The sequence below is a fragment of the Electrona antarctica genome (assembly GCF_951216825.1).
Source record: "Electrona antarctica genome assembly, chromosome: 22".
Taxonomy (NCBI): Eukaryota; Metazoa; Chordata; class Actinopteri; order Myctophiformes; family Myctophidae; genus Electrona; species Electrona antarctica.
The window spans coordinates 5,799,443-5,824,287 of NC_136805.1; the positions used below are offsets into that span (position 1 = coordinate 5,799,443).

General features: G+C 41.4%; 1 protein-coding gene across 1 annotated transcript in view; it reads right to left on the reverse strand.

The window, feature by feature from the left end:
* Positions 1 to 5,826: 5,826 nt before the first annotated feature.
* LOC306915724 (uncharacterized protein) overlaps positions 5,827 to 24,845 on the reverse strand; it is a 70,734-nt gene continuing 51,715 nt past the window's right edge. The window contains exons 6-8 of the mRNA XM_079493285.1: positions 23,289 to 23,381; positions 13,422 to 13,514; positions 5,827 to 7,896 (exon numbers count right to left, since the gene is read on the reverse strand). Of these exons, the coding sequence (XP_079349411.1) occupies positions 6,248 to 7,896; positions 13,422 to 13,514; positions 23,289 to 23,381 (1,835 nt within the window). The 3' untranslated portion in view covers positions 5,827 to 6,247. The remainder of the gene's footprint in view (positions 7,897 to 13,421; positions 13,515 to 23,288; positions 23,382 to 24,845) is intronic.

Consider the following 24,845-nt stretch of genomic DNA (forward strand, 5'->3'; position numbering starts at 1 on the left):
AGGATGAGAGGGGCCTTCCTCCAATCATGATCGAGTGGGGGCGGGCCTTGGTGCACATGCTGTTGGCCTGTTCCACTTCCCCCCACTGTAGAGCGTGCATGTGCACATTTAGTTACCGGGGCGGACTGGGTGGTTTTCCAAATCACCCAAATCACTGAATGCTCCTTTAAAGCAGTGGCTCTCAAAGGTGTGATCCAGGGACCCTCATGGTTCCTTGAGGGGGTTCCAAATGGACCCATTAGTTACTCCTCTTCGTCCCCTATGGGACATAAGGCTTCAATGAGCGCTCTCCATTTCATCCGATCCCTGGCAGCATGGTGCGCCTCTCCCCAGGACAGGTTCATCTGTTCCAGTTCCTGCGTCACAGTTCTGCGCCAGGTGGTTTTGGGCCACCCAGAATGGACCCATTATAGGTATGTAACTCTGAGAGTGTACAAATGGAACCAAATGGACCCTTACAGGTCTGTAACTCTGAGAGTGTACTAGTACAAATGGAACCAAATGGACCCTTTTTTTTTTTACATGGGCTTGCAGGACAGAACTTTTATTTGTGACAGACACATAGTTCCTTTGCAGACAATACAATCTGCTTCTCATTGGTCAGTCACAAAGCTAAGAAAACAGTAGCCTACTTTTTTTGCATGTCAATGATGAGATAGTTCTTTTCAAGCTTTCCTCACGGAGAGCAGAACAACACAACAGTCTATCTGCAGACAGCGAGCCTTTCTCTGATCTGCGGTCGGGACCAGTGCTGTCAGCGCGCAGCGCATGCAGTTATGAATAATACACAATCTGGGGTTCGGGCTGAAAGTCCACCTCACACAGTGTTTTTCCACTACGAACCACTGAACGTGCAATTGCATTGTAATACACATTGGTCTGAATGGTCTGTGAGCGTAGCGATACACTACAGGCCATACATGTAAAACCCTGGACATTTGAAGGAATTTATAAACCCCCCTCGGACTGCCCGGACAGCCCCCCAAAAGAGGACGTATGGTAAGCCTAACTTCCAGCTCGGGTTGGAGTGACCCTTCTGCTCTGCTTATTTCGGCTGGGCAGTAACGTGTTAATGTTGTGATAATGTTTTCTTTGTCACAATGCATATAGTCAAAAATAGCTGATCTACAAGCTCAAACTGCGACGTGTTTAGAGCTTGTAGATCTGCTATTTTTGCTAATTTTAAATTGGAATGCTGAATTATTTTTAGCTACCGGTGTTTCTGAATTGGAATCCTGAAAATTAACATTTTTATTTAATTTCAAATACATTTATATGTTCTTATTAAAGGAGAATAGGCCTATCTCACAGCCTCCTTTCCACGCCCCCTTCCGGTAGATAGTGGTGTCATTTAACATTAGCATTTACACGTTTTTTTCTCTGGAGAATCTAAGTACATTTCCTAATGTAAAAATGTGACAGACCAATATTATTATGAAGCAAACAAGATGGTAAATCAGCTCGAACAGATAGAACAAACCTTACCTTGAGAAAACAAAAGTTGTAGACTTCTTAAATGACCTCTGTTAACATGTAGTGTCTATGGAGTGACGTCACGCTATCACCACTAGCCCCGAAAGGGGGCGTATTAAGGGGGCGTATTAAGGGGGCGGGGAAATTCTGTGAGATAGGCCTATTCAGTAATTTGGGTGATTTGGGAAAAAAAACGGTCCGCCCGGGTAACAAGATGTGCACATGCACGCACTACAGTGGGGGGGACACGCAACAGGCCAACAGCACACACACCAAGGCCCGCCCCCGCTCGATCATGCTTGGCGGAAGGCCCATCTCTTTCCTGATTGGATGGGCTGGGCCACCTAGTCACAAACGAAACCTACGGTATTTTTTTACCCCAGGGGTTAACTGGGGACAGGGAGGAACTCCATATATGGTCAGCACACTCAACACAAAACAAAAAAAGTGATATTTGAATTAAGTGAAATCACTGAATATACCTTTAACTTTATGAACTTAAATGCAAATACATTGGACATAAAAAAAAGACTAGTACTAGTCATTAAGCTACTAATATAGACCGAAGTAATTAAAGCGGGTCATGCTTGCATGTTTGGAATTGTAATAGCTGAAATCAAAAATATATCAGTATTCCAATATTAAGCTGCGGGCGGCATTAAGTGAAGGTGAGGGCCTCCAGTAGCCCATGTATGGAACAGGGGATACATACAAATAATAATAATCTTCTCCCTGGGATGTGGCCCCCTCAGTGGTTGTGGCCCTAAGCGACCGCTTATATTCTCCCTGGGATGTGGCCCCCTCAGTGGTTGTGGCCCTAAGCGACCGCTTATATTGCCGGCCCTGCCGATGTCATTCGCTTTCATTGTGCTGGAAATAGCTAACGGATTACAATAATATTCTCTATGATCAGTAACATGTAGTGGTCAAATCATAGAATGTACTGTATCACCACAATATCTCTGAAAAGGCATATCGGGGAGACATTGTATGGTCTCAACGATATTTATAGTTATAGTTGTTACGTCCCCACCAAAGAGGTCCAGGTGTTATTTTGTGCAAAAGTGCATTATTGGCTATTTCCCCTACCATAAGCCCTCAATGGGGGTTGGTTTTTTGTGCTAATTCGCTTATTTCCATGGAAATAAGTAGTAAAGTGTGCCGCTTGGGATACTATTTACATTATGAAGAAAGGATGTATACAAACACCCCATAGCCCCATTCAATTCAATGCAATTCATTGAGCGCTTTTGCACAAAATAACACCTGGACCTCTTTGGTGGGGATGTAACAACTACAAATAAAAAGGTAAGAAAGCCTAGTATGGAATTCTCCTTTAACACCATCTCTCTCACCCCTACATGTACTTACAGTATGTATATCAAGTATGGTTTTATTGAAAGGCAATCAAAGGCTAGACCCTATGAAGCAAACGCCGGGTGTCCAATGTAAGCGTGACGGTGATTGGTTTTATTATTGTAACGCCCAAACCACACCTGCTAATTTCATACAGTATTTGATTTCAATAAATTAACCCAGTACATTTTACTGGGTCAAAACTAATACAATGTTGATTAATTAATTGTGATCCATTTAAAAAAAGAAATATAAGCTGCTCTCTAAAACCTCCTATCAATAAAAACCTGCTACCCGAGTACCCGCTACAGTTGAAACAAATTTAAGCCTGGGCCACTATTAGAGGATTTACGGGTATCCTAATTTATCAAAAACATGAATATAAAGTTAATTCATTTTAGAATTATTAAAAACCTCACCTCCAAGTTTCGTAACTATAGGGCTTACAGTCTCCACAATTTCCCATTCATGTCAAAGGGGGAATGTAATGCACAAATACATTAATATCAATTAACCCATTCTGGGCGGGAACCCCTTTTTGTGTTTTAAGCATCATGTTATGCTTTAGCTATTGAAAAATAGCAGATCTACAAGCTCATAGCACGGCACTTGGTGCCTACCAGCTTGTAGGTCTGCTATTTTTGAATAATCGTGAAAATGTGGCACAAATCATTGAATATGTATTCTCTCAGAGTGAACGTTTTTAACTCAAATATTTGCTTCTGAGGGGTTCCTGGAATATTTTCAGATGGGGGTCGGGGGCCAAATACATATCATTTTTGGGGTCCTTGAAATATTGAGCACCACTGATACAGAAACATGAGGTACCGGTATTTCAGAAAACTGTCAGGATTTAGAATTCTTGACATTCTTTAGCAAAGACAACATTTAATGCTTACTTTCCAGGTGGTCGTCAGGTTCCTGTCCCTGTCCAGTGCAGGCTGGTTGTGGAGAACTCATGTTCACCTGCAGGCTGGACTCCACACACTGGTCTGGAATGAAGGGATCGAAGTGAAGGACGTAAACATAAAGACGATTTTGCAGAAAATATGAAACGTGGAACGCCTGAGAAATAGCCTATGATTGTATAATAGTGTCATCTTGTGCTATGGTGTGATAAGAATAGCTGCAGATAATTTATAATCATCTTAGAACCCCATATTCTGGTACCCAAGCACGTGTATGTGTACGCATCACCAGACAGCACAAAGAATAGAACAAACAGTAGCTGCAGATCATTTATAATTGTGCACACACACATTTTAAACCATTTATTTATGTCCACACAAAGGATATGCATACAAGGACACAAATATTATAGGTGCATTAGAGTTACATCTGCAAAATCATGGCATGTGTTTTCATGATACAACAGGCATGTCACTCAGTACTCTATGGGTATAAGTAACAGCGTCTCCGCCATATATGACGCCTGCCAATTATAGCAGAGACACAATACTTTGCCAGCCTTTTTGCCTCCTTCTTGGGCATCCCAAGTTGTTGGAACACTCCAACAACCAGTCTGTGTGGTGTGCGTATGCCCTAGCTGGCTGCCAAATATAAAGACAAATAGTCTGCACCTATAGCCCAGATCTGAGATGTTATGTTATTAAGTGGTTGGTATTTTATGACCTTGGTCATAAAGGCTTCCTCTAGGCTATGGTCAAAGGTGCAGGCTATCTCTAATACAGACATTTCTCTAGACTCATGAACCACAACAATATCTGTTGTATTAGTTGTCAGAAATGTAAAGGTATCCGAGTTGGAACATGTATGGAATGACCCTGGAATGTTTGTACATTCTCACTGAAGATGTATGATATTTTGATATGTCCTTTGCTATGAGTTCCACTATTCTATCATGGCGTGCCATGTACATTCCTTTGTATGCATAACATCCATTGAAGATGTGTGACAGTGTTTCAGTGGTCTGTTCTGTGGTGCAAGCAATGAGGGACCTGAGTGGTGGGGAACCAGATGGAAAGATTGAGTCTGGTGGGAAGGACTCGTAGTCTGGCCTTAACTGTGAATGTGATAATGTCCTCATTGAGTGCAGTGCACACACACACACACACACACACACACACACACACACACACACACACACACACACACACACACACACACACACACACAGAGATCAAATCATTCATTTGATCTCGCAACTCGAGAGTGCATTTCTCAGCACCAACCCATACAGGACCGGACCATATAGATAAAGAAAGAGAAAGTTTTACAGTATATTATTCTGCAATATTCATATCATATTCATATTAAAATCATATACATTCTATATATAGGCTATACACTCCCAAAGCTACATTACTGTGACAGCGCAATGACCGTGCCATCGGTAAAATAATATGATAAATACATACAGAGGCAGTAAATGACAGATATCTATCTATCCATGACAATCTATCTATCTTATATAATAACATTAATTTCGTGCCCAAGTTCAACCCAATTTCCCAAGATCATCCGTTAAGAATTCCCTCCCACTCAATGTGATCCATTATATATCATTACCCACAAAGCACTGTACATCATTTCCTGTTCATATATTAGAACGGATAAGGCCCTAGTAATGTAAATTAATGAATTTAATTGGTGATTGATTGATCATTCTACCGGTATTCATAGGACCAAAGTACTAGGCCTCTTTCGGCAGCCTTCACCAACTCGCACAATAGGGACTTTAAGCAACGACGGTTTTCAGGACCGGTCCGCTAGGTGGAAGTACGGCAGCTATGACGCAATCACCGTAGCTGTCAAATCGTTAAGCAAACAGCCGTCCCATAGCTTTTTGGTTCCCATGGTGACGACGCATCTATGCAGCATGTGTCAAACATAAACACAGACATTAAAAAAAGAACACCCCGTCGCACGTCAGCTAACTTGCAGGTAACTTAATTGCTTCTTACATGCGCTGGACATGATCAGCAGTGGAAAGAATGGAGCAATTTGTGTTATTCTAAAAGAGTTTTAATATGGTTATTATGACATATGGAATTAGTGTTATTTCTTCATTTAAAGCATGCCAACACATTACACAGCAGAAGAGAGGTGATGGAGCAATCGGTGTAAATGTATGACAGTTTATTTCAATAAACATGGTTGAAGTTTTTGGCAACGTTTTAAGTGTTAAAGGAACACAACATTATTACCGTTACAGTGTCTCCCCTGTATGAATCCTCGTATCAGAGGTGAAATTGACCAATGCATTTGACAGAAGCTCTAACTAAAGTGGTTGTTCCCCTGTATGCGTCTTCATGTGTGTCCTAAGAGTACATACTGCAACAAAGCTTTTGTTACAAACATTACAAGTAAATGGCTTTTCCCCTGTATGAGTCACCATGTGGAAAGTTAGAGAAGCCTTTGCACAAAAGCCTTTGTTACAAACTTTACAAGTAAAGGGCTATTCTCCTGTATGAGTCACCATGTGGAAAGTTAGACTACTCTTTTTGCTAAAGCCTTTGTTACAAACATTACAAGTAAATGGCTTTTCCCCTGTATGAGTCCTCATGTGCTCCATTAGATTACATTTAACACCAAAGCCTTTGCTACAAACTTTACAAGTAAATGCCTTTTCCCCTGTATGAGTCCTCATGTGAACTTTTAGAGAAGATTTAGCACCAAAGCATTTGATACAAACTTTACAAGTAAATGGCTTTTCCCCTGTATGAGTCCTCATGTGGTCAGTTAGAGCACCCTTTACCCTAAAGCCTTTGCTGCAAACATTACAAGTAAATGGCTTTTCCCCTGCATGAGTCGTCATGTGGTAAGTTAGAGCACCCTTTTGACCAAAGCCTTTGCTACAAACTTTACAAGTAAAGGGCTTTTCCCCTGTATGAATCGTCCTCATGTGAACTTTTAAATTACTTTTAATACCAAAGCCTTTGCTACAAACTTTACAAGTAAAGGGCTTTTCCCCTGTATGAGTCCTCATGTGCTCCATTAGATTACATTTAACACCAAAGCCTTTGCTACAAACTTTACAATTAAAGGGCTTTTCTCCTGTATGAGTCCTCATGTGGTAAGTTAGACCACCCTTTTGCCTAAAGCCTTTTCCACAAATGTCACATGTAAAACCCTTTTCTAAGGTATGAGTCTTCATGTGCGCTTTTAGATTATATTCATGACAAAAGCTTTTGCTGCAAACATTACAAGTAAATGGCTTTTCCCCTGTATGAGTCTTCATGTGGTAAGTTAGAGCACCCTTTTGACCAAAGCCTTTGCTACAAACTTTACAAGTAAAGGGCTTTTCCCCTGTATGAATCGTCCTCATGTGAACTTTTAAATTACTTTTTATACCAAAGCCTTTGCTACAAACTTTACAAGTAAAGGGCTTTTCCCCTGTATGAGTCCTCATGTGCTGGTTAAGCTGTGCCTTCGTATTACACATTTTGCCACACTCTGTACAACTAAACCTTTTCTTCCCTGTGTGACTCCTCGTGGAATCAGTTTGTTTTGGTGTTTTCAGGTCCTGGGACAGCTTGTTGCTCAACGACCAGGTTTGACCTTTCACATTTTGTGTCTTGTGTGATGTCAGTGTGTTTAAATCTGATGGACCCTCCCTGGTCTCCTCTAACTCATCACTGTCTTCAGTGTCAGATTCATTGTCCGATTGAGAAGAGTGTAAAGAGAGGAGCTGGTTATCACTAGTTGGCTCCCACTCATCATCACTGTCACATTTATTGTCCGATTCAGAAGAGTGTAAAGAGAGGAGCTGGTTATCACTAGTTGGCTCCCACTCATCATCACTGTCACATTCACTGTCCGATTCAGAAGAGTGTAAAGAGAGGAGCTGGTTATCACTAGTTGGTTGTGATGTTCCACAGTCCTCTACATCAGCTTGTGTATTCATGTGTTGAGTTGAAGTGCTGGATAGAGGCTCTGTCTCTCTGCCATCATCATCATCATCATCACTTTGCACTGCAAGTAATGTCAATGTTGACCCATCATCCTCCACTGGTCTTTGAAGTAGCTTCTGTTTAATCTGTAGAGACTCTGGTTCCTCCTGGACCAGACTGGACCTCCTCTCCTGATGTTCAGGGGAAAGCTCTTCTTTAGGCAAAAGATAAAATGAAAGAAATCCATTAAATGTTGAACTTTTTCAACATTTTCCATGCAGTGTTTCCTCTGTTGTACTACAAGGAAGTAAACACTTTAGACACACATTTCCTCCAACTTCCACTGTAAATTAAACCATCAGTCTACCAGAAGGCAGACCTTCCCACTGATTTGAGCGCCTTGCTACATTTACAAAGCTAACGTGTACATGAAAGTTCAGATTTCAAATCTAAAGTGCTCACCCCCAGGGCTACGGATGTTAGAATTTTGCACGGATGGGTATTAGCACACATGCATCCCGTATTCTTTAATAAAAAGCATTTTAATCCGATCTGTGGCCATTTTCTCAAGTTATGTATAAGAGTGGAATACACATCTACGAGATTTGATTAAAATTTCAAAATATTTTACCTTTTTTTGCCTTGGTTAGCTTCCGCGGCTAGCATCCTATATGGATGCTAGCCGCGGAAGCTAACCAAGGCAAGGCGAGGCCTCTCATTGTAGAAACAGCCTACATGATAATCCGCGGTACACGTGCACTGGGTTATTAGTGGTATTTATGCTCAGAATGGCATGAAATGCCATGTTTGTAGCCTATTAAAACATTAATCTGAGCCGCATTAATCCACTTCCAGTAGGCATACCATATTCTGAATTACCAAAAAGAGGACACATGTGCACGTGCCGTGCGTGGTTCTGTTTGAATTAAATTCAGATGTCAAAATAATCTATAACAAAAAAGTTATGCTCCTAAATTTGATCAAATATGCTCTATATTAGTTATGTATTTATTTAAAGCAGTGGCTCTCAAAGGTGTGATCCAGGGACCCTCATGGTTCCTTGAGGGGGTTCCAAATGGACCCATTAGTTACTCCTCTTCGTCCCCTATGGGACATAAGGCTTCAATGAGCGCTCTCCATTTCATCCGATCCCTGGCAGCATGGTGCGCCTCTCCCCAGGACAGGTTCATCTGTTCCAGTTCCTGCGTCACAGTTCTGCGCCAGGTGGTTTTGGGCCACCCAGAATGGACCCATTATAGGTCTGTAACTCTGAGAGTGTACAAATGGAACCAAATGGACCCTTACAGGTCTGTAACTCTGAGAGTACAAATGGAACCAAATGGACCTTTACAGGTCTGTAACTCTGAGAGTGTACTAGTACAAATGGAACCAAATGGACCCTTTTATAACTTTTAACTCTGATACTGTACAAATGGAATCAAATGGGACTCTTATGGGTCCATTTGGTTTTACTCTCAGAGTTATGGGGGTCCTTGAAATTAAAAAGTTTGAGAACCTGTATGCAATGGCTTATCAGAAATCCTCCTCTTTGGCCCCCCACATTCCATCCCCGCTTTCCAGTCACAGCTTGGCAATCTGTCCAATAACATAACAAATGCAGCCCGTAATCTAGGCGTGATGTTCGACTCCAGTCTCTCATTGAATCAGCAAGTCACTAAGGTTGTCCAATCCTGTTTCTTCCAACTCCGTAATATAGCAAAAATAAAATCATTCATCTCATTCCCTGACCTTGAGAAGGTAATCCATGCTTTCATCACAACACGCTTAGATTATTGCAACTCACTATATTCCGGACTCAATAAAAAAACTATCTCCCGTCTTCAAATGGTCCAGAACTCAGCAGCCAGATTACTAACCAATTCCAGAAGGCGTGACCACATTACCCCTGTCCTCGCCTCCCTCCACTGGCTGCCTGTTCATTTTAGGATTGATTTTAAAATTTTAATTACCACTTTTAAGGCACTAAATGGCTTGTCCCCCATCTACATACAAGATTTGCTGGAGCCCCATAGGCCAACACGTAGCCTTAGATCGGCAAACAAGGCGCTCCTGGTAGTTCCAGCTACCCAGCGTGTCACCATGGGTGACCGGGCTTTCTCGGCCCGTGCACCTAAACTGTGGAATGCCCTACCAGAGGCCCTAAGACAAATCACCCTATTGAGCTCTTTTAAATCACAGCTAAAAACCCACTTGTTCACGATGGCTTTTACTTAAATTATTGATTGTTTTATTTTGTGTTCACCTGTTTGTATTAATATTGCTTATTGTTGTTTTATTCTACTACTGTATTTTAACCTGTATTGGAAAGCACTTTGTAACATTGTTTTAAAAAGTGCTTTATAAATAAAGTTTATTATTATTATTATTATTATTATTATTATTATCTCTTGTAAAAAGAGAGACCAGCCTATTCTCCAAACCATCATATCTCATGCTTTGCTAGGTTGTACAAAATAATATTGGGTCAATTTAATTTGCAGAAGGACTCACCTCGCGCACAGCTGCCTTGTCTGTGTTGTTGACATGGGCTTGCAGGACAGAACTTTTATTTGTGACAGACACATAGTTCCTTTGCAGACAATACAATCTGCTTCTCATTGGTCAGTCACAAAGCTAAGAAAACAGTAGCCTACTTTTTTTGCATGTCAATGATGAGATAGTTCTTTTCAAGCTTTCCTCACGGAGAGCAGAACAACACAACAGTCTATCTGCAGACAGCGAGCCTTTCTCTGATCTGCGGTCGGGACCAGTGCTGTCAGCGCGCAGCGCATGCAGTTATGAATAATACACAATCTGGGGTTCGGGCTGAAAAGTCCACCTCTCACAGTGTTTTTCCACTACGAACCACTGAACGTGCATTGTAATACACATTGGTCTGAATGGTCTGTGAGCGTAGCGATACACTACAGGCGATACATGTAAAACCCCTGTCCTCGGACTGCCCGGACAGCCCCCCAAAAGGGGACTTGTCCGGGCAAAAGAGGACGTATGGTAAGCCTAACTTCCAGCTCGGGTTGGAGTGACCCTTCTGCTCTGCTTATTTCGGCTGGGCAGTAACGTGTTAATGTTGTGATAATGTTTTCTTTGTCACAATGCATATAGTCAAAAATAGCTGATCTACAAGCTCAAACTGCGACGTGTTTAGAGCTTGTAGATCTGCTATTTTTGCTAATTTTAAATTGGAATCCTGAATTATTTTTAGCTACCGGTATTTCTGAATTGGAATCCTGAAAATTAACATTTTTATTTAATTTCAAATACATGTATATGTTCTTATTAAAGGAGAATAGGCCTATCTCACAGCCTCCTTTCCACGCCCCCTTCCGGTAGATAGTGGTGTCATTTAACATTAGCATTTACACGTTTTTTTCTCTGGAGAATCTAAGTACATTTCCTAATGTAAAAATGTGACAGACCAATATTATTATGAAGCAAACAAGATGGTAAATCAGCTCGAACAGATAGAACAAACCTTACCTTGAGAAAACAAAAGTTGTAGACTTCTTAAATGACCTCTGTTAACATGTAGTGTCTATGGAGTGACGTCACGCTATCACCACTAGCCCCGAAAGGGGGCGTATTAAGGGGGCGTATTAAGGGGGCGGGGAAATTCTGTGAGATAGGCCTATTCAGTAATTTGGGTGATTTGGGAAAAAAAACGGTCCGCCCGGGTAACAAGATGTGCACATGCACGCACTACAGTGGGGGGGACACGCAACAGGCCAACAGCACACACACCAAGGCCCGCCCCCGCTCGATCATGCTTGGCGGAAGGCCCATCTCTTTCCTGATTGGATGGGCTGGGCCACCTAGTCACAAACGAAACCTACGTTTTTTTTTACCCCAGGGGTTAACTGGGGACAGGGAGGAACTCAATATATGGTCAGCACACTCAACACAAAACAAAAAAAGTGATATTTGAATTAAGTGAAATCACTGAATATACCTTTAACTTTATGAACTTAAATGCAAATACATTGGACATAAAAAAAGACTAGTACTAGTCATTAAGCTACTAATATAGACCGAAGTAATTAAAGCGGGTCATGCTTGCATGTTTGGAATTGTAATAGCTGAAATCAAAAATATATCAGTATTCCAATATTAAGCTGCGGGCGGCATTAAGTGAAGGTGAGGGCCTCCAGTAGCCCATGTATGGAACAGGGGATACATACAAATAATAATAATCTTCTCCCTGGGATGTGGCCCCCTCAGTGGTTGTGGCCCTAAGCGACCGCTTATATTCTCCCTGGGATGTGGCCCCCTCAGTGGTTGTGGCCCTAAGCGACCGCTTATATTGCCGGCCCTGCCGATGTCATTCGCTTTCATTGTGCTGGAAATAGCTAACGGATTACAATAATATTCTCTATGATCAGTAACATGTAGTGGTCAAATCATAGAATGTACTGTATCACCACAATATCTCTGAAAAGGCATATCGGGGAGACATTGTATGGTCTCAACGATATTTATAGTTATAGTTGTTACGTCCCCACCAAAGAGGTCCAGGTGTTATTTTGTGCAAAAGTGCATTATTGGCTATTTCCCCTACCATAAGCCCTCAATGGGGGTTGGGTTTTTGTGCTAATTCGCTTATTTCCATGGAAATAAGTAGTAAAGTGTGCCGCTTGGGATACTATTTACATTATGAAGAAAGGATGTATACAAACACCCCATAGCCCCATTCAATTCAATGCAATTCATTGAGCGCTTTTGCACAAAATAACACCTGGACCTCTTTGGTGGGGATGTAACAACTACAAATAAAAAGGTAAGAAAGCCTAGTATGGAATTCTCCTTTAACACCATCTCTCTCACCCCTACATGTACTTACAGTATGTATATCAAGTATGGTTTTATTGAAAGGCAATCAAAGGCTAGACCCTATGAAGCAAACGCCGGGTGTCCAATGTAAGCGTGACGGTGATTGGTTTTATTATTGTAACGCCCAAACCACACCTGCTAATTTCATACAGTATTTGATTTCAATAAATTAACCCAGTACATTTTACTGGGTCAAAACTAATACAATGTTGATTAATTAATTGTGATCCATTTAAAAATAGAAATATAAGCTGCTCTCTAAAACCTCCTATCAATAAAAACCTGCTACCCGAGTACCCGCTACAGTTGAAACAAATTTAAGCCTGGGCCACTATTAGAGGATTTACGGGTATCCTAATTTATCAAAAACATGAATATAAAGTTAATTCATTTTAGAATTATTAAAAACCTCCCCTCCAAGTTTCGTAACTATAGGGCTTACAGTCTCCACAATTTCCCATTCATGTCAAAGGGGGAATGTAATGCACAAATACATTAATATCAATTAACCCATTCTGGGCGGGAACCCCTTTTTGTGTTTTAAGCATCATGTTATGCTTTAGCTATTGAAAAATAGCAGATCTACAAGCTCATAGCACGGCACTCGGTGCCTACCAGCTTGTAGGTCTGCTATTTTTGAATAATCGTGAAAATGTGGCACAAATCATTGAATATGTATTCTCTCAGAGTGAACGTTTTTAACTCAAATATTTGCTTCTGAGGGGTTCCTGGAATATTTTCAGATGGGGGTCGGGGGCCAAATACATATCATTTTTGGGGTCCTTGAAATATTGAGCACCACTGATACAGAAACATGAGGTACCGGTATTTCAGAAAACTGTCAGGATTTAGAATTCTTGACATTCTTTAGCAAAGACAACATTTAATGCTTACTTTCCAGGTGGTCGTCAGGTTCCTGTCCCTGTCCAGTGCAGGCTGGTTGTGGAGAACTCATGTTCACCTGCAGGCTGGACTCCACACACTGGTCTGGAATGAAGGGATCGAAGTGAAGGACGTAAACATAAAGACGATTTTGCAGAAAATATGAAACGTGGAACGCCTGAGAAATAGCCTATGATTGTATAATAGTGTCATCTTGTGCTATGGTGTGATAAGAATAGCTGCAGATAATTTATAATCATCTTAGAACCCCATATTCTGGTACCCAAGCACGTGTATGTGTACGCATCACCAGACAGCACAAAGAATAGAACAAACAGTAGCTGCAGATCATTTATAATTGTGCACACACACATTTTAAACCATTTATTTATGTCCACACAAAGGATATGCATACAAGGACACAAATATTATAGGTGCATTAGAGTTACATCTGCAAAATCATGGCATGTGTTTTCATGATACAACAGGCATGTCACTCAGTACTCTATGGGTATAAGTAACAGCGTCTCTGCCATATATGACGCTGCCAATTATAGCAGAGACACAATACTTTGCCAGCCTTTTTGCCTCCTTCTTGGGCATCCCAAGTTGTTGGAACACTCCAACAACCAGTCTGTGCGGTGTGCGTATGCCCTAGCTGGCTGCCAAATATAAAGACAAATAGTCTGCACCTATAGCCCAGATCTGAGATGTTATGTTATTAAGTGGTTGGTATTTTATGACCTTGGTCATAAAGGCTTCCTCTAGGCCAGGGTTCCCCAATTAATTTTCCTCGAGGGCCATATTTTGACTAGGGTACCAGGCTGGGGGCCGAGTCCGCACGCGTGAGGTCGAGGCCTTTTTTTATTTTTTATTTATTCTTCCGCGGGCAGCAAGGGGGCGCTCCGCGGGCCGCAAATGGCCCGCGGGCCGCCTATTGGGGAACCCTGCTCTAGGCTATGGTCAAAGGTGCAGGCTATCTCTAATACAGACACTTCTCTGGACTCTTCATCAACCACGACACTATCTGGTGTATTAGTTGTCGGAGATGTAAAGGTATCCGAGTTATCTCAGAGTTGGAACATGTATGGAATGACCCTGGAATGTTTGTACATTCTCACTGAAGATGTATGATATTTTGATATGTCCTTTGCTATGAGTTCCACTATTCTATCATGGCGTGCAATGTACATTCCTTTGTATGCATAACATCCATTGAAGATGTGTGACAGTGTTTCAGTGGTCTGTTCTGTGGTGCAAGCAATGAGGGACCTGAGTGGTGGGGAACCAGATGGAAAGATTGAGTCTGGTGGGAAGGACTTGTAGTCTGGCCTTAACTGTGAATGTGATAATGTCCTCATTGAGTGCAGTACACACACACACACACACACACACACACACACACACACACACACACACACACACACACACACCAAATCATTAATTTGATCTCGCAACTCGAGAGTGCATTTCTCAGCACCAACCCATACAGGACTGGACCATATAGATAAAGAAAGAGAAAGTTTTACAGTATATTATTCTGCAATATTCATATCATATTCATATTAAAATCATATACATTCTATATATAGGCTATACACTCCCAAAGCTACATTACTGTGACAGCGCAATGACCGTGCCATCTGCAAAATAATATGATAAATACATACAGAGGCAGTAAATGACAGATATCTATCTATCCATGACAATCTATCTATCTTATATAATAACATTAATTTCGTGCTCAAGTTCAACCCAACTTCCCAAGATCATCCGTTAAGAATTCCCTCCCACTCAATGTGATCCATTATATATCATTACCCACAAAGCACTGTACATCATTTCCTGTTCATATATTAGAACGGATAAGGCCCTAGTAAATTAATGAATTTAATTGGTGATTGATTGATCATTCTACCGGTATTCATAGGACCAAAGTACTAGGCCTCTTTCGGCAGCCTTCACCAACTCGCACAATAGGGACTTTAAGCAACGACGGTTTTCAGGACCGGTCCGCTAGGTGGAAGTACGGCAGCTATGACGCAATCACCGTAGCTGTCAAATCGTTAAGCAAACAGCCGTCCCATAGCTTTTTGGTTCCCATGGTGACGACGCATCTATGCAGCATGTGTCAAACATAAACACAGACATTAAAAAAAGAACACCCCGTCGCACGTCAGCTAACTTGCAGGTAACTTAATTGCTTCTTACATGCGCTGGACATGATCAGCAGTGGAAAGAATGGAGCAATTTGTGTTATTCTAAAACAGTTTTAATATGGTTATTATGACATATGGAATTAGTGTTATTTCTTCATTTAAAGCATGCCAACACATTACACAGCAGAAGAGAGGTGATGGAGCAATCGGTGTAAATGTATGACAGTTTATTTCAATAAACATGGTTGAAGTTTTTGGCAACGTTTTAAGTGTTAAAAGAACACAACATTATTACCGTTACAGTGTCTCCCCTGTATGAATCCTCGTATCAGAGGTGAAATTGACCAATGCATTTGACAGAAGCTCTAACTAAAGTGGTTGTTCCCCTGTATGCGTCTTCATGTGTGTCCTAAGAGTACATACTGCAACAAAGCTTTTGTTACAAACATTACAAGTAAATGGCTTTTCCCCTGTATGAGTCACCATGTGGAAAGTTAGAGAAGCCTTTGCACAAAAGCCTTTGTTACAAACTTTACAAGTAAAGGGCTATTCTCCTGTATGAGTCACCATGTGGAAAGTTAGACTACTCTTTTTGCTAAAGCCTTTGTTACAAACATTACAAGTAAATGGCTTTTCCCCTGTATGAGTCCTCATGTGCTCCATTAGATTACATTTAACACCAAAGCCTTTGCTACAAACTTTACAAGTAAATGCCTTTTCCCCTGTATGAGTCCTCATGTGAACTTTTAGAGAAGATTTAGCACCAAAGCATTTGATACAAACTTTACAAGTAAATGGCTTTTCCCCTGTATGAGTCCTCATGTGGTCAGTTAGAGCACCCTTTACCCTAAAGCCTTTGCTGCAAACATTACAAGTAAATGGCTTTTCCCCTGCATGAGTCGTCATGTGGTAAGTTAGAGCACCCTTTTGACCAAAGCCTTTGCTACAAACTTTACAAGTAAAGGGCTTTTCCCCTGTATGAATCGTCCTCATGTGAACTTTTAAATTACTTTTAATACCAAAGCCTTTGCTACAAACTTTACAAGTAAAGGGCTTTTCCCCTGTATGAGTCCTCATGTGCTCCATTAGATTACATTTAACACCAAAGCCTTTGCTACAAACTTTACAATTAAAGGGCTTTTCTCCTGTATGAGTCCTCATGTGGTAAGTTAGACCACCCTTTTGCCTAAAGCCTTTTCCACAAATGTCACATGTAAAACCCTTTTCTAAGGTATGAGTCTTCATGTGCGCTTTTAGATTATATTCATGACAAAAGCTTTTGCTGCAAACATTACAAGTAAATGGCTTTTCCCCTGTATGAGTCTTCATGTGGTAAGTTAGAGCACCCTTTTGACCAAAGCCTTTGCTACAAACTTTACAAGTAAAGGGCTTTTCCCCTGTATGAATCGTCCTCATGTGAACTTTTAAATTACTTTTTATACCAAAGCCTTTGCTACAAACTTTACAAGTAAAGGGCTTTTCCCCTGTATGAGTCCTCATGTGCTGGTTAAGCTGTGCCTTCGTATTACACATTTTGCCACACTCTGTACAACTAAACCTTTTCTTCCCTGTGTGACTCCTCGTGGAATCAGTTTGTTTTGGTGTTTTCAGGTCCTGGGACAGCTTGTTGCTCAACGACCAGGTTTGACCTTTCACATTTTGTGTCTTGTGTGATGTCAGTGTGTTTAAATCTGATGGACCCTCCCTGGTCTCCTCTAACTCATCACTGTCTTCAGTGTCAGATTCATTGTCCGATTGAGAAGAGTGTAAAGAGAGGAGCTGGTTATCACTAGTTGGCTCCCACTCATCATCACTGTCACATTTATTGTCCGATTCAGAAGAGTGTAAAGAGAGGAGCTGGTTATCACTAGTTGGCTCCCACTCATCATCACTGTCACATTCACTGTCCGATTCAGAAGAGTGTAAAGAGAGGAGCTGGTTATCACTAGTTGGTTGTGATGTTCCACAGTCCTCTACATCAGCTTGTGTATTCATGTGTTGAGTTGAAGTGCTGGATAGAGGCTCTGTCTCTCTGCCATCATCATCATCATCATCACTTTGCACTGCAAGTAATGTCAATGTTGACCCATCATCCTCCACTGGTCTTTGAAGTAGCTTCTGTTTAATCTGTAGAGACTCTGGTTCCTCCTGGACCAGACTGGACCTCCTCTCCTGATGTTCAGGGGAAAGCTCTTCTTTAGGCAAAAGATAAAATGAAAGAAATCCATTAAATGTTGAACTTTTTCAACATTTTCCATGCAGTGTTTCCTCTGTTGTACTACAAGGAAGTAAACACTTTAGACACACATTTCCTCCAACTTCCACTGTAAATTAAACCATCAGTCTACCAGAAGGCAGACCTTCCCACTGATTTGAGCGCCTTGCTACATTTACAAAGCTAACGTGTACATGAAAGTTCAGATTTCAAATCTAAAGTGCTCACCCCCAGGGCTACGGATGTTAGAATTTTGCACGGATGGGTATTAGCACACATGCATCCCGTATTCTTTAATAAAAAGCATTTTAATCCGATCTGTGGCCATTTTCTCAAGTTATGTATAAGAGTGGAATACACATCTACGAGATTTGATTAAAATTTCAAAATATTTTACCTTTTTTTGCCTTGGTTAGCTTCCGCGGCTAGCATCCTATATGGATGCTAGCCGCGGAAGCTAACCAAGGCAAGGCGAGGCCTCTCATTGTAGAAACAGCCTACATGATAATCCGCGGTACACGTGCACTGGGTTATTAGTGGTATTTATGCTCAGAATGGCATGAAATGCCATGTTTGTAGCCTATTAAAACATTAATCTGAGCCGCATTAATCCACTTCCAGTAGGCATACCATATTCTGAATTACCAAAAAGAGGACACATGTGCACGTGCCGTGCGTGGTTCTGTTTGAATTAAATTCAGATGTCAAAATAATCTATAACAAAAAAGTTATGCTCCTAAATTTGATCAAATATGCTCTATATTAGTTATGTATTTATTTAAAGCAGTGGCTCTCAAAGGTGTGATCCAGGGACCCTCATGGTTCCTTGAGGGGGTTCCAAATGGACCCATTAGTTACTCCTCTTCGTCCCCTATGGGACATAAGGCTTCAATGAGCGCTCTCCATTTCATCCGATCCCTGGCAGCATGGTGCGCCTCTCCCCAGGACAGGTTCATCTGTTCCAGTTCCTGCGTCACAGTTCTGCGCCAGGTGGTTTTGGGCCACCCAGAATGGACCCATTATAGGTCTGTAACTCTGAGAGTGTACAAATGGAACCAAATGGACCCTTACAGGTCTGTAACTCTGAGAGTACAAATGGAACCAAATGGACCTTTACAGGTCTGTAACTCTGAGAGTGTACTAGTACAAATGGAACCAAATGGACCCTTTTATAACTTTTAACTCTGATACTGTACAAATGGAATCAAATGGGACTCTTATGGGTCCATTTGGTTTTACTCTCAGAGTTATGGGGGTCCTTGAAATTAAAAAGTTTGAGAACCTGTATGCAATGGCTTATCAGAAATCCTCCTCTTTGGCCCCCCACATTCCATCCCCGCTTTCCAGTCACAGCTTGGCAATCTGTCCAATAACATAACAAATGCAGCCCGTAATCTAGGCGTGATGTTCGACTCCAGTCTCTCATTGAATCAGCAAGTCACTAAGGTTGTCCAATCCTGTTTCTTCCAACTCCGTAATATAGCAAAAATAAAATCATTCATCTCATTCCCTGACCTTGAGAAGGTAATCCATGCTTTCATCACAACACGCTTAGATTATTGCAACTCACTATATTCCGGACTCAATAAAAAAACTATCTCCCGTCTTCAAATGGTCCAGAACTCAGCAGCCAGATTACTAACCAATTCCAGAAGGCGTGACCACATTACCCCTGTCCTCGCCTCCCTCCACTGGCTGCCTGTTCATTTTAGGATTGATTTTAAAATTTTAATTACCACTTTTAAGGCACTAAATGGCTTGTCCCCCATCTACATACAAGATTTGCTGGAGCCCCATAGGCCAACACGTAGCCTTAGATCGGCAAACAAGGCGCTCCTGGTAGTTCCAGCTACCCAGCGTGTCACCATGGGTGACCGGGCTTTCTCGGCCCGTGCACCTAAACTGTGGAATGCCCTACCAGAGGCCCTAAGACAAATCACCCTATTGAGCTCTTTTAAATCACAGCTAAAAACCCACTTGTTCACGATGGCTTTTACTTAAATTATTGATTGTTTTATTTTGTGTTCACCTGTTTGTATTAATATTGCTTATTGTTGTTTTATTCTACTACTGTATTTTAACCTGTATTGGAAAGCACTTTGTAACATTGTTTTAAAAAGTGCTTTATAAATAAAGTTTATTATTATTATTATTATTATTATTATTATTATCTCTTGTAAAAAGAGAGACCAGCCTATTCTCCAAACCATCATATCTCATGCTTTGCTAGGTTGTACAAAATAATATTGGGTCAATTTAATTTGCAGAAGGACTCACCTCGCGCACAGCTGCCTTGTCTGTGTTGTTGACATGGGCTTGCAGGACAGAACTTTTATTTGTGACAGACACATAGTTCCTTTGCAGACAATACAATCTGCTTCTCATTGGTCAGTCACAAAGCTAAGAAAACAGTAGCCTACTTTTTTTGCATGTCAATGATGAGATAGTTCTTTTCAAGCTTTCCTCACGGAGAGCAGAACAACACAACAGTCTATCTGCAGACAGCGAGCCTTTCTCTGATCTGCGGTCGGGACCAGTGCTGTCAGCGCGCAGCGCATGCAGTTATGAATAATACACAATCTGGGGTTCGGGCTGAAAAGTCCACCTCTCACAGTGTTTTTCCACTACGAACCACTGAACGTGCATTGTAATACACATTGGTCTGAATGGTCTGTGAGCGTAGCGATACACTACAGGCGATACATGTAAAACCCCTGTCCTCGGACTGCCCGGACAGCCCCCCAAAAGGGGACTTGTCCGGGCAAAAGAGGACGTATGGTAAGCCTAACTTCCAGCTCGGGTTGGAGTGACCCTTCTGCTCTGCTTATTTCGGCTGGGCAGTAACGTGTTAATGTTGTGATAATGTTTTCTTTGTCACAATGCATATAGTCAAAAATAGCTGATCTACAAGCTCAAACTGCGACGTGTTTAGAGCTTGTAGATCTGCTATTTTTGCTAATTTTAAATTGGAATCCTGAATTATTTTTAGCTACCGGTATTTCTGAATTGGAATCCTGAAAATTAACATTTTTATTTAATTTCAAATACATGTATATGTTCTTATTAAAGGAGAATAGGCCTATCTCACAGCCTCCTTTCCACGCCCCCTTCCGGTAGATAGTGGTGTCATTTAACATTAGCATTTACACGTTTTTTTCTCTGGAGAATCTAAGTACATTTCCTAATGTAAAAATGTGACAGACCAATATTATTATGAAGCAAACAAGATGGTAAATCAGCTCGAACAGATAGAACAAACCTTACCTTGAGAAAACAAAAGTTGTAGACTTCTTAAATGACCTCTGTTAACATGTAGTGTCTATGGAGTGACGTCACGCTATCACCACTAGCCCCGAAAGGGGGCGTATTAAGGGGGCGTATTAAGGGGGCGGGGAAATTCTGTGAGATAGGCCTATTCAGTAATTTGGGTGATTTGGGAAAAAAAACGGTCCGCCCGGGTAACAAGATGTGCACATGCACGCACTACAGTGGGGGGGACACGCAACAGGCCAACAGCACACACACCAAGGCCCGCCCCCGCTCGATCATGCTTGGCGGAAGGCCCATCTCTTTCCTGATTGGATGGGCTGGGCCACCTAGTCACAAACGAAACCTACGTTTTTTTTTACCCCAGGGGTTAACTGGGGACAGGGAGGAACTCAATATATGGTCAGCACACTCAACACAAAACAAAAAAAGTGATATTTGAATTAAGTGAAATCACTGAATATACCTTTAACTTTATGAACTTAAATGCAAATACATTGGACATAAAAAAAGACTAGTACTAGTCATTAAGCTACTAATATAGACCGAAGTAATTAAAGCGGGTCATGCTTGCATGTTTGGAATTGTAATAGCTGAAATCAAAAATATATCAGTATTCCAATATTAAGCTGCGGGCGGCATTAAGTGAAGGTGAGGGCCTCCAGTAGCCCATGTATGGAACAGGGGATACATACAAATAATAATAATCTTCTCCCTGGGATGTGGCCCCCTCAGTGGTTGTGGCCCTAAGCGACCGCTTATATTCTCCCTGGGATGTGGCCCCCTCAGTGGTTGTGGCCCTAAGCGACCGCTTATATTGCCGGCCCTGCCGATGTCATTCGCTTTCATTGTGCTGGAAATAGCTAACGGATTACAATAATATTCTCTATGATCAGTAACATGTAGTGGTCAAATCATAGAATGTACTGTATCACCACAATATCTCTGAAAAGGCATATCGGGGAGACATTGTATGGTCTCAACGATATTTATAGTTATAGTTGTTACGTCCCCACCAAAGAGGTCCAGGTGTTATTTTGTGCAAAAGTGCATTATTGGCTATTTCCCCTACCATAAGCCCTCAATGGGGGTTGGGTTTTTGTGCTAATTCGCTTATTTCCATGGAAATAAGTAGTAAAGTGTGCCGCTTGGGATACTATTTACATTATGAAGAAAGGATGTATACAAACACCCCATAGCCCCATTCAATTCAATGCAATTCATTGAGCGCTTTTGCACAAAATAACACCTGGACCTCTTTGGTGGGGATGTAACAACTACAAATAAAAAGGTAAGAAAGCCTAGTATGGAATTCTCCTTTAACACCATCTCTCTCACCCCTACATGTACTTACAGTATGTATATCAAGTATGGTTTTATTGAAAGGCAATCAAAGGCTAGACCCTATGAAGCAAACGCCGGGTGTCCAATGTAAGCGTGACGGTGATTGGTTTTATTATTGTAACGCCCAAACCACACCTGCTAATTTCATACAGTATTTGATTTCAATAAATTAACCCAGTACATTTTACTGGGTCAAAACTAATACAATGTTGATTAATTAATTGTGATCCATTTAAAAATAGAAATATAAGCTGCTCTCTAAAACCTCCTATCAATAAAAACCTGCTACCCGAGTACCCGCTACAGTTGAAACAAATTTAAGCCTGGGCCACTATTAGAGGATTTACGGGTATCCTAATTTATCAAAAACATGAATATAAAGTTAATTCATTTTAGAATTATTAAAAACCTCCCCTCCAAGTTTCGTAACTATAGGGCTTACAGTCTCCACAATTTCCCATTCATGTCAAAGGGGGAATGTAATGCACAAATACATTAATATCAATTAACCCATTCTGGGCGGGAACCCCTTTTTGTGTTTTAAGCATCATGTTATGCTTTAGCTATTGAAAAATAGCAGATCTACAAGCTCATAGCACGGCACTCGGTGCCTACCAGCTTGTAGGTCTGCTATTTTTGAATAATCGTGAAAATGTGGCACAAATCATTGAATATGTATTCTCTCAGAGTGAACGTTTTTAACTCAAATATTTGCTTCTGAGGGGTTCCTGGAATATTTTCAGATGGGGGTCGGGGGCCAAATACATATCATTTTTGGGGTCCTTGAAATATTGAGCACCACTGATACAGAAACATGAGGTACCGGTATTTCAGAAAACTGTCAGGATTTAGAATTCTTGACATTCTTTAGCAAAGACAACATTTAATGCTTACTTTCCAGGTGGTCGTCAGGTTCCTGTCCCTGTCCAGTGCAGGCTGGTTGTGGAGAACTCATGTTCACCTGCAGGCTGGACTCCACACACTGGTCTGGAATGAAGGGATCGAAGTGAAGGACGTAAACATAAAGACGATTTTGCAGAAAATATGAAACGTGGAACGCCTGAGAAATAGCCTATGATTGTATAATAGTGTCATCTTGTGCTATGGTGTGATAAGAATAGCTGCAGATAATTTATAATCATCTTAGAACCCCATATTCTGGTACCCAAGCACGTGTATGTGTACGCATCACCAGACAGCACAAAGAATAGAACAAACAGTAGCTGCAGATCATTTATAATTGTGCACACACACATTTTAAACCATTTATTTATGTCCACACAAAGGATATGCATACAAGGACACAAATATTATAGGTGCATTAGAGTTACATCTGCAAAATCATGGCATGTGTTTTCATGATACAACAGGCATGTCACTCAGTACTCTATGGGTATAAGTAACAGCGTCTCTGCCATATATGACGCTGCCAATTATAGCAGAGACACAATACTTTGCCAGCCTTTTTGCCTCCTTCTTGGGCATCCCAAGTTGTTGGAACACTCCAACAACCAGTCTGTGCGGTGTGCGTATGCCCTAGCTGGCTGCCAAATATAAAGACAAATAGTCTGCACCTATAGCCCAGATCTGAGATGTTATGTTATTAAGTGGTTGGTATTTTATGACCTTGGTCATAAAGGCTTCCTCTAGGCCAGGGTTCCCCAATTAATTTTCCTCGAGGGCCATATTTTGACTAGGGTACCAGGCTGGGGGCCGAGTCCGCACGCGTGAGGTCGAGGCCTTTTTTTATTTTTTATTTATTCTTCCGCGGGCAGCAAGGGGGCGCTCCGCGGGCCGCAAATGGCCCGCGGGCCGCCTATTGGGGAACCCTGCTCTAGGCTATGGTCAAAGGTGCAGGCTATCTCTAATACAGACACTTCTCTGGACTCTTCATCAACCACGACACTATCTGGTGTATTAGTTGTCGGAGATGTAAAGGTATCCGAGTTATCTCAGAGTTGGAACATGTATGGAATGACCCTGGAATGTTTGTACATTCTCACTGAAGATGTATGATATTTTGATATGTCCTTTGCTATGAGTTCCACTATTCTATCATGGCGTGCAATGTACATTCCTTTGTATGCATAACATCCATTGAAGATGTGTGACAGTGTTTCAGTGGTCTGTTCTGTGGTGCAAGCAATGAGGGACCTGAGTGGTGGGGAACCAGATGGAAAGATTGAGTCTGGTGGGAAGGACTTGTAGTCTGGCCTTAACTGTGAATGTGATAATGTCCTCATTGAGTGCAGTACACACACACACACACACACACACACACACACACACACACACACACACACACACACACACCAAATCATTAATTTGATCTCGCAACTCGAGAGTGCATTTCTCAGCACCAACCCATACAGGACTGGACCATATAGATAAAGAAAGAGAAAGTTTTACAGTATATTATTCTGCAATATTCATATCATATTCATATTAAAA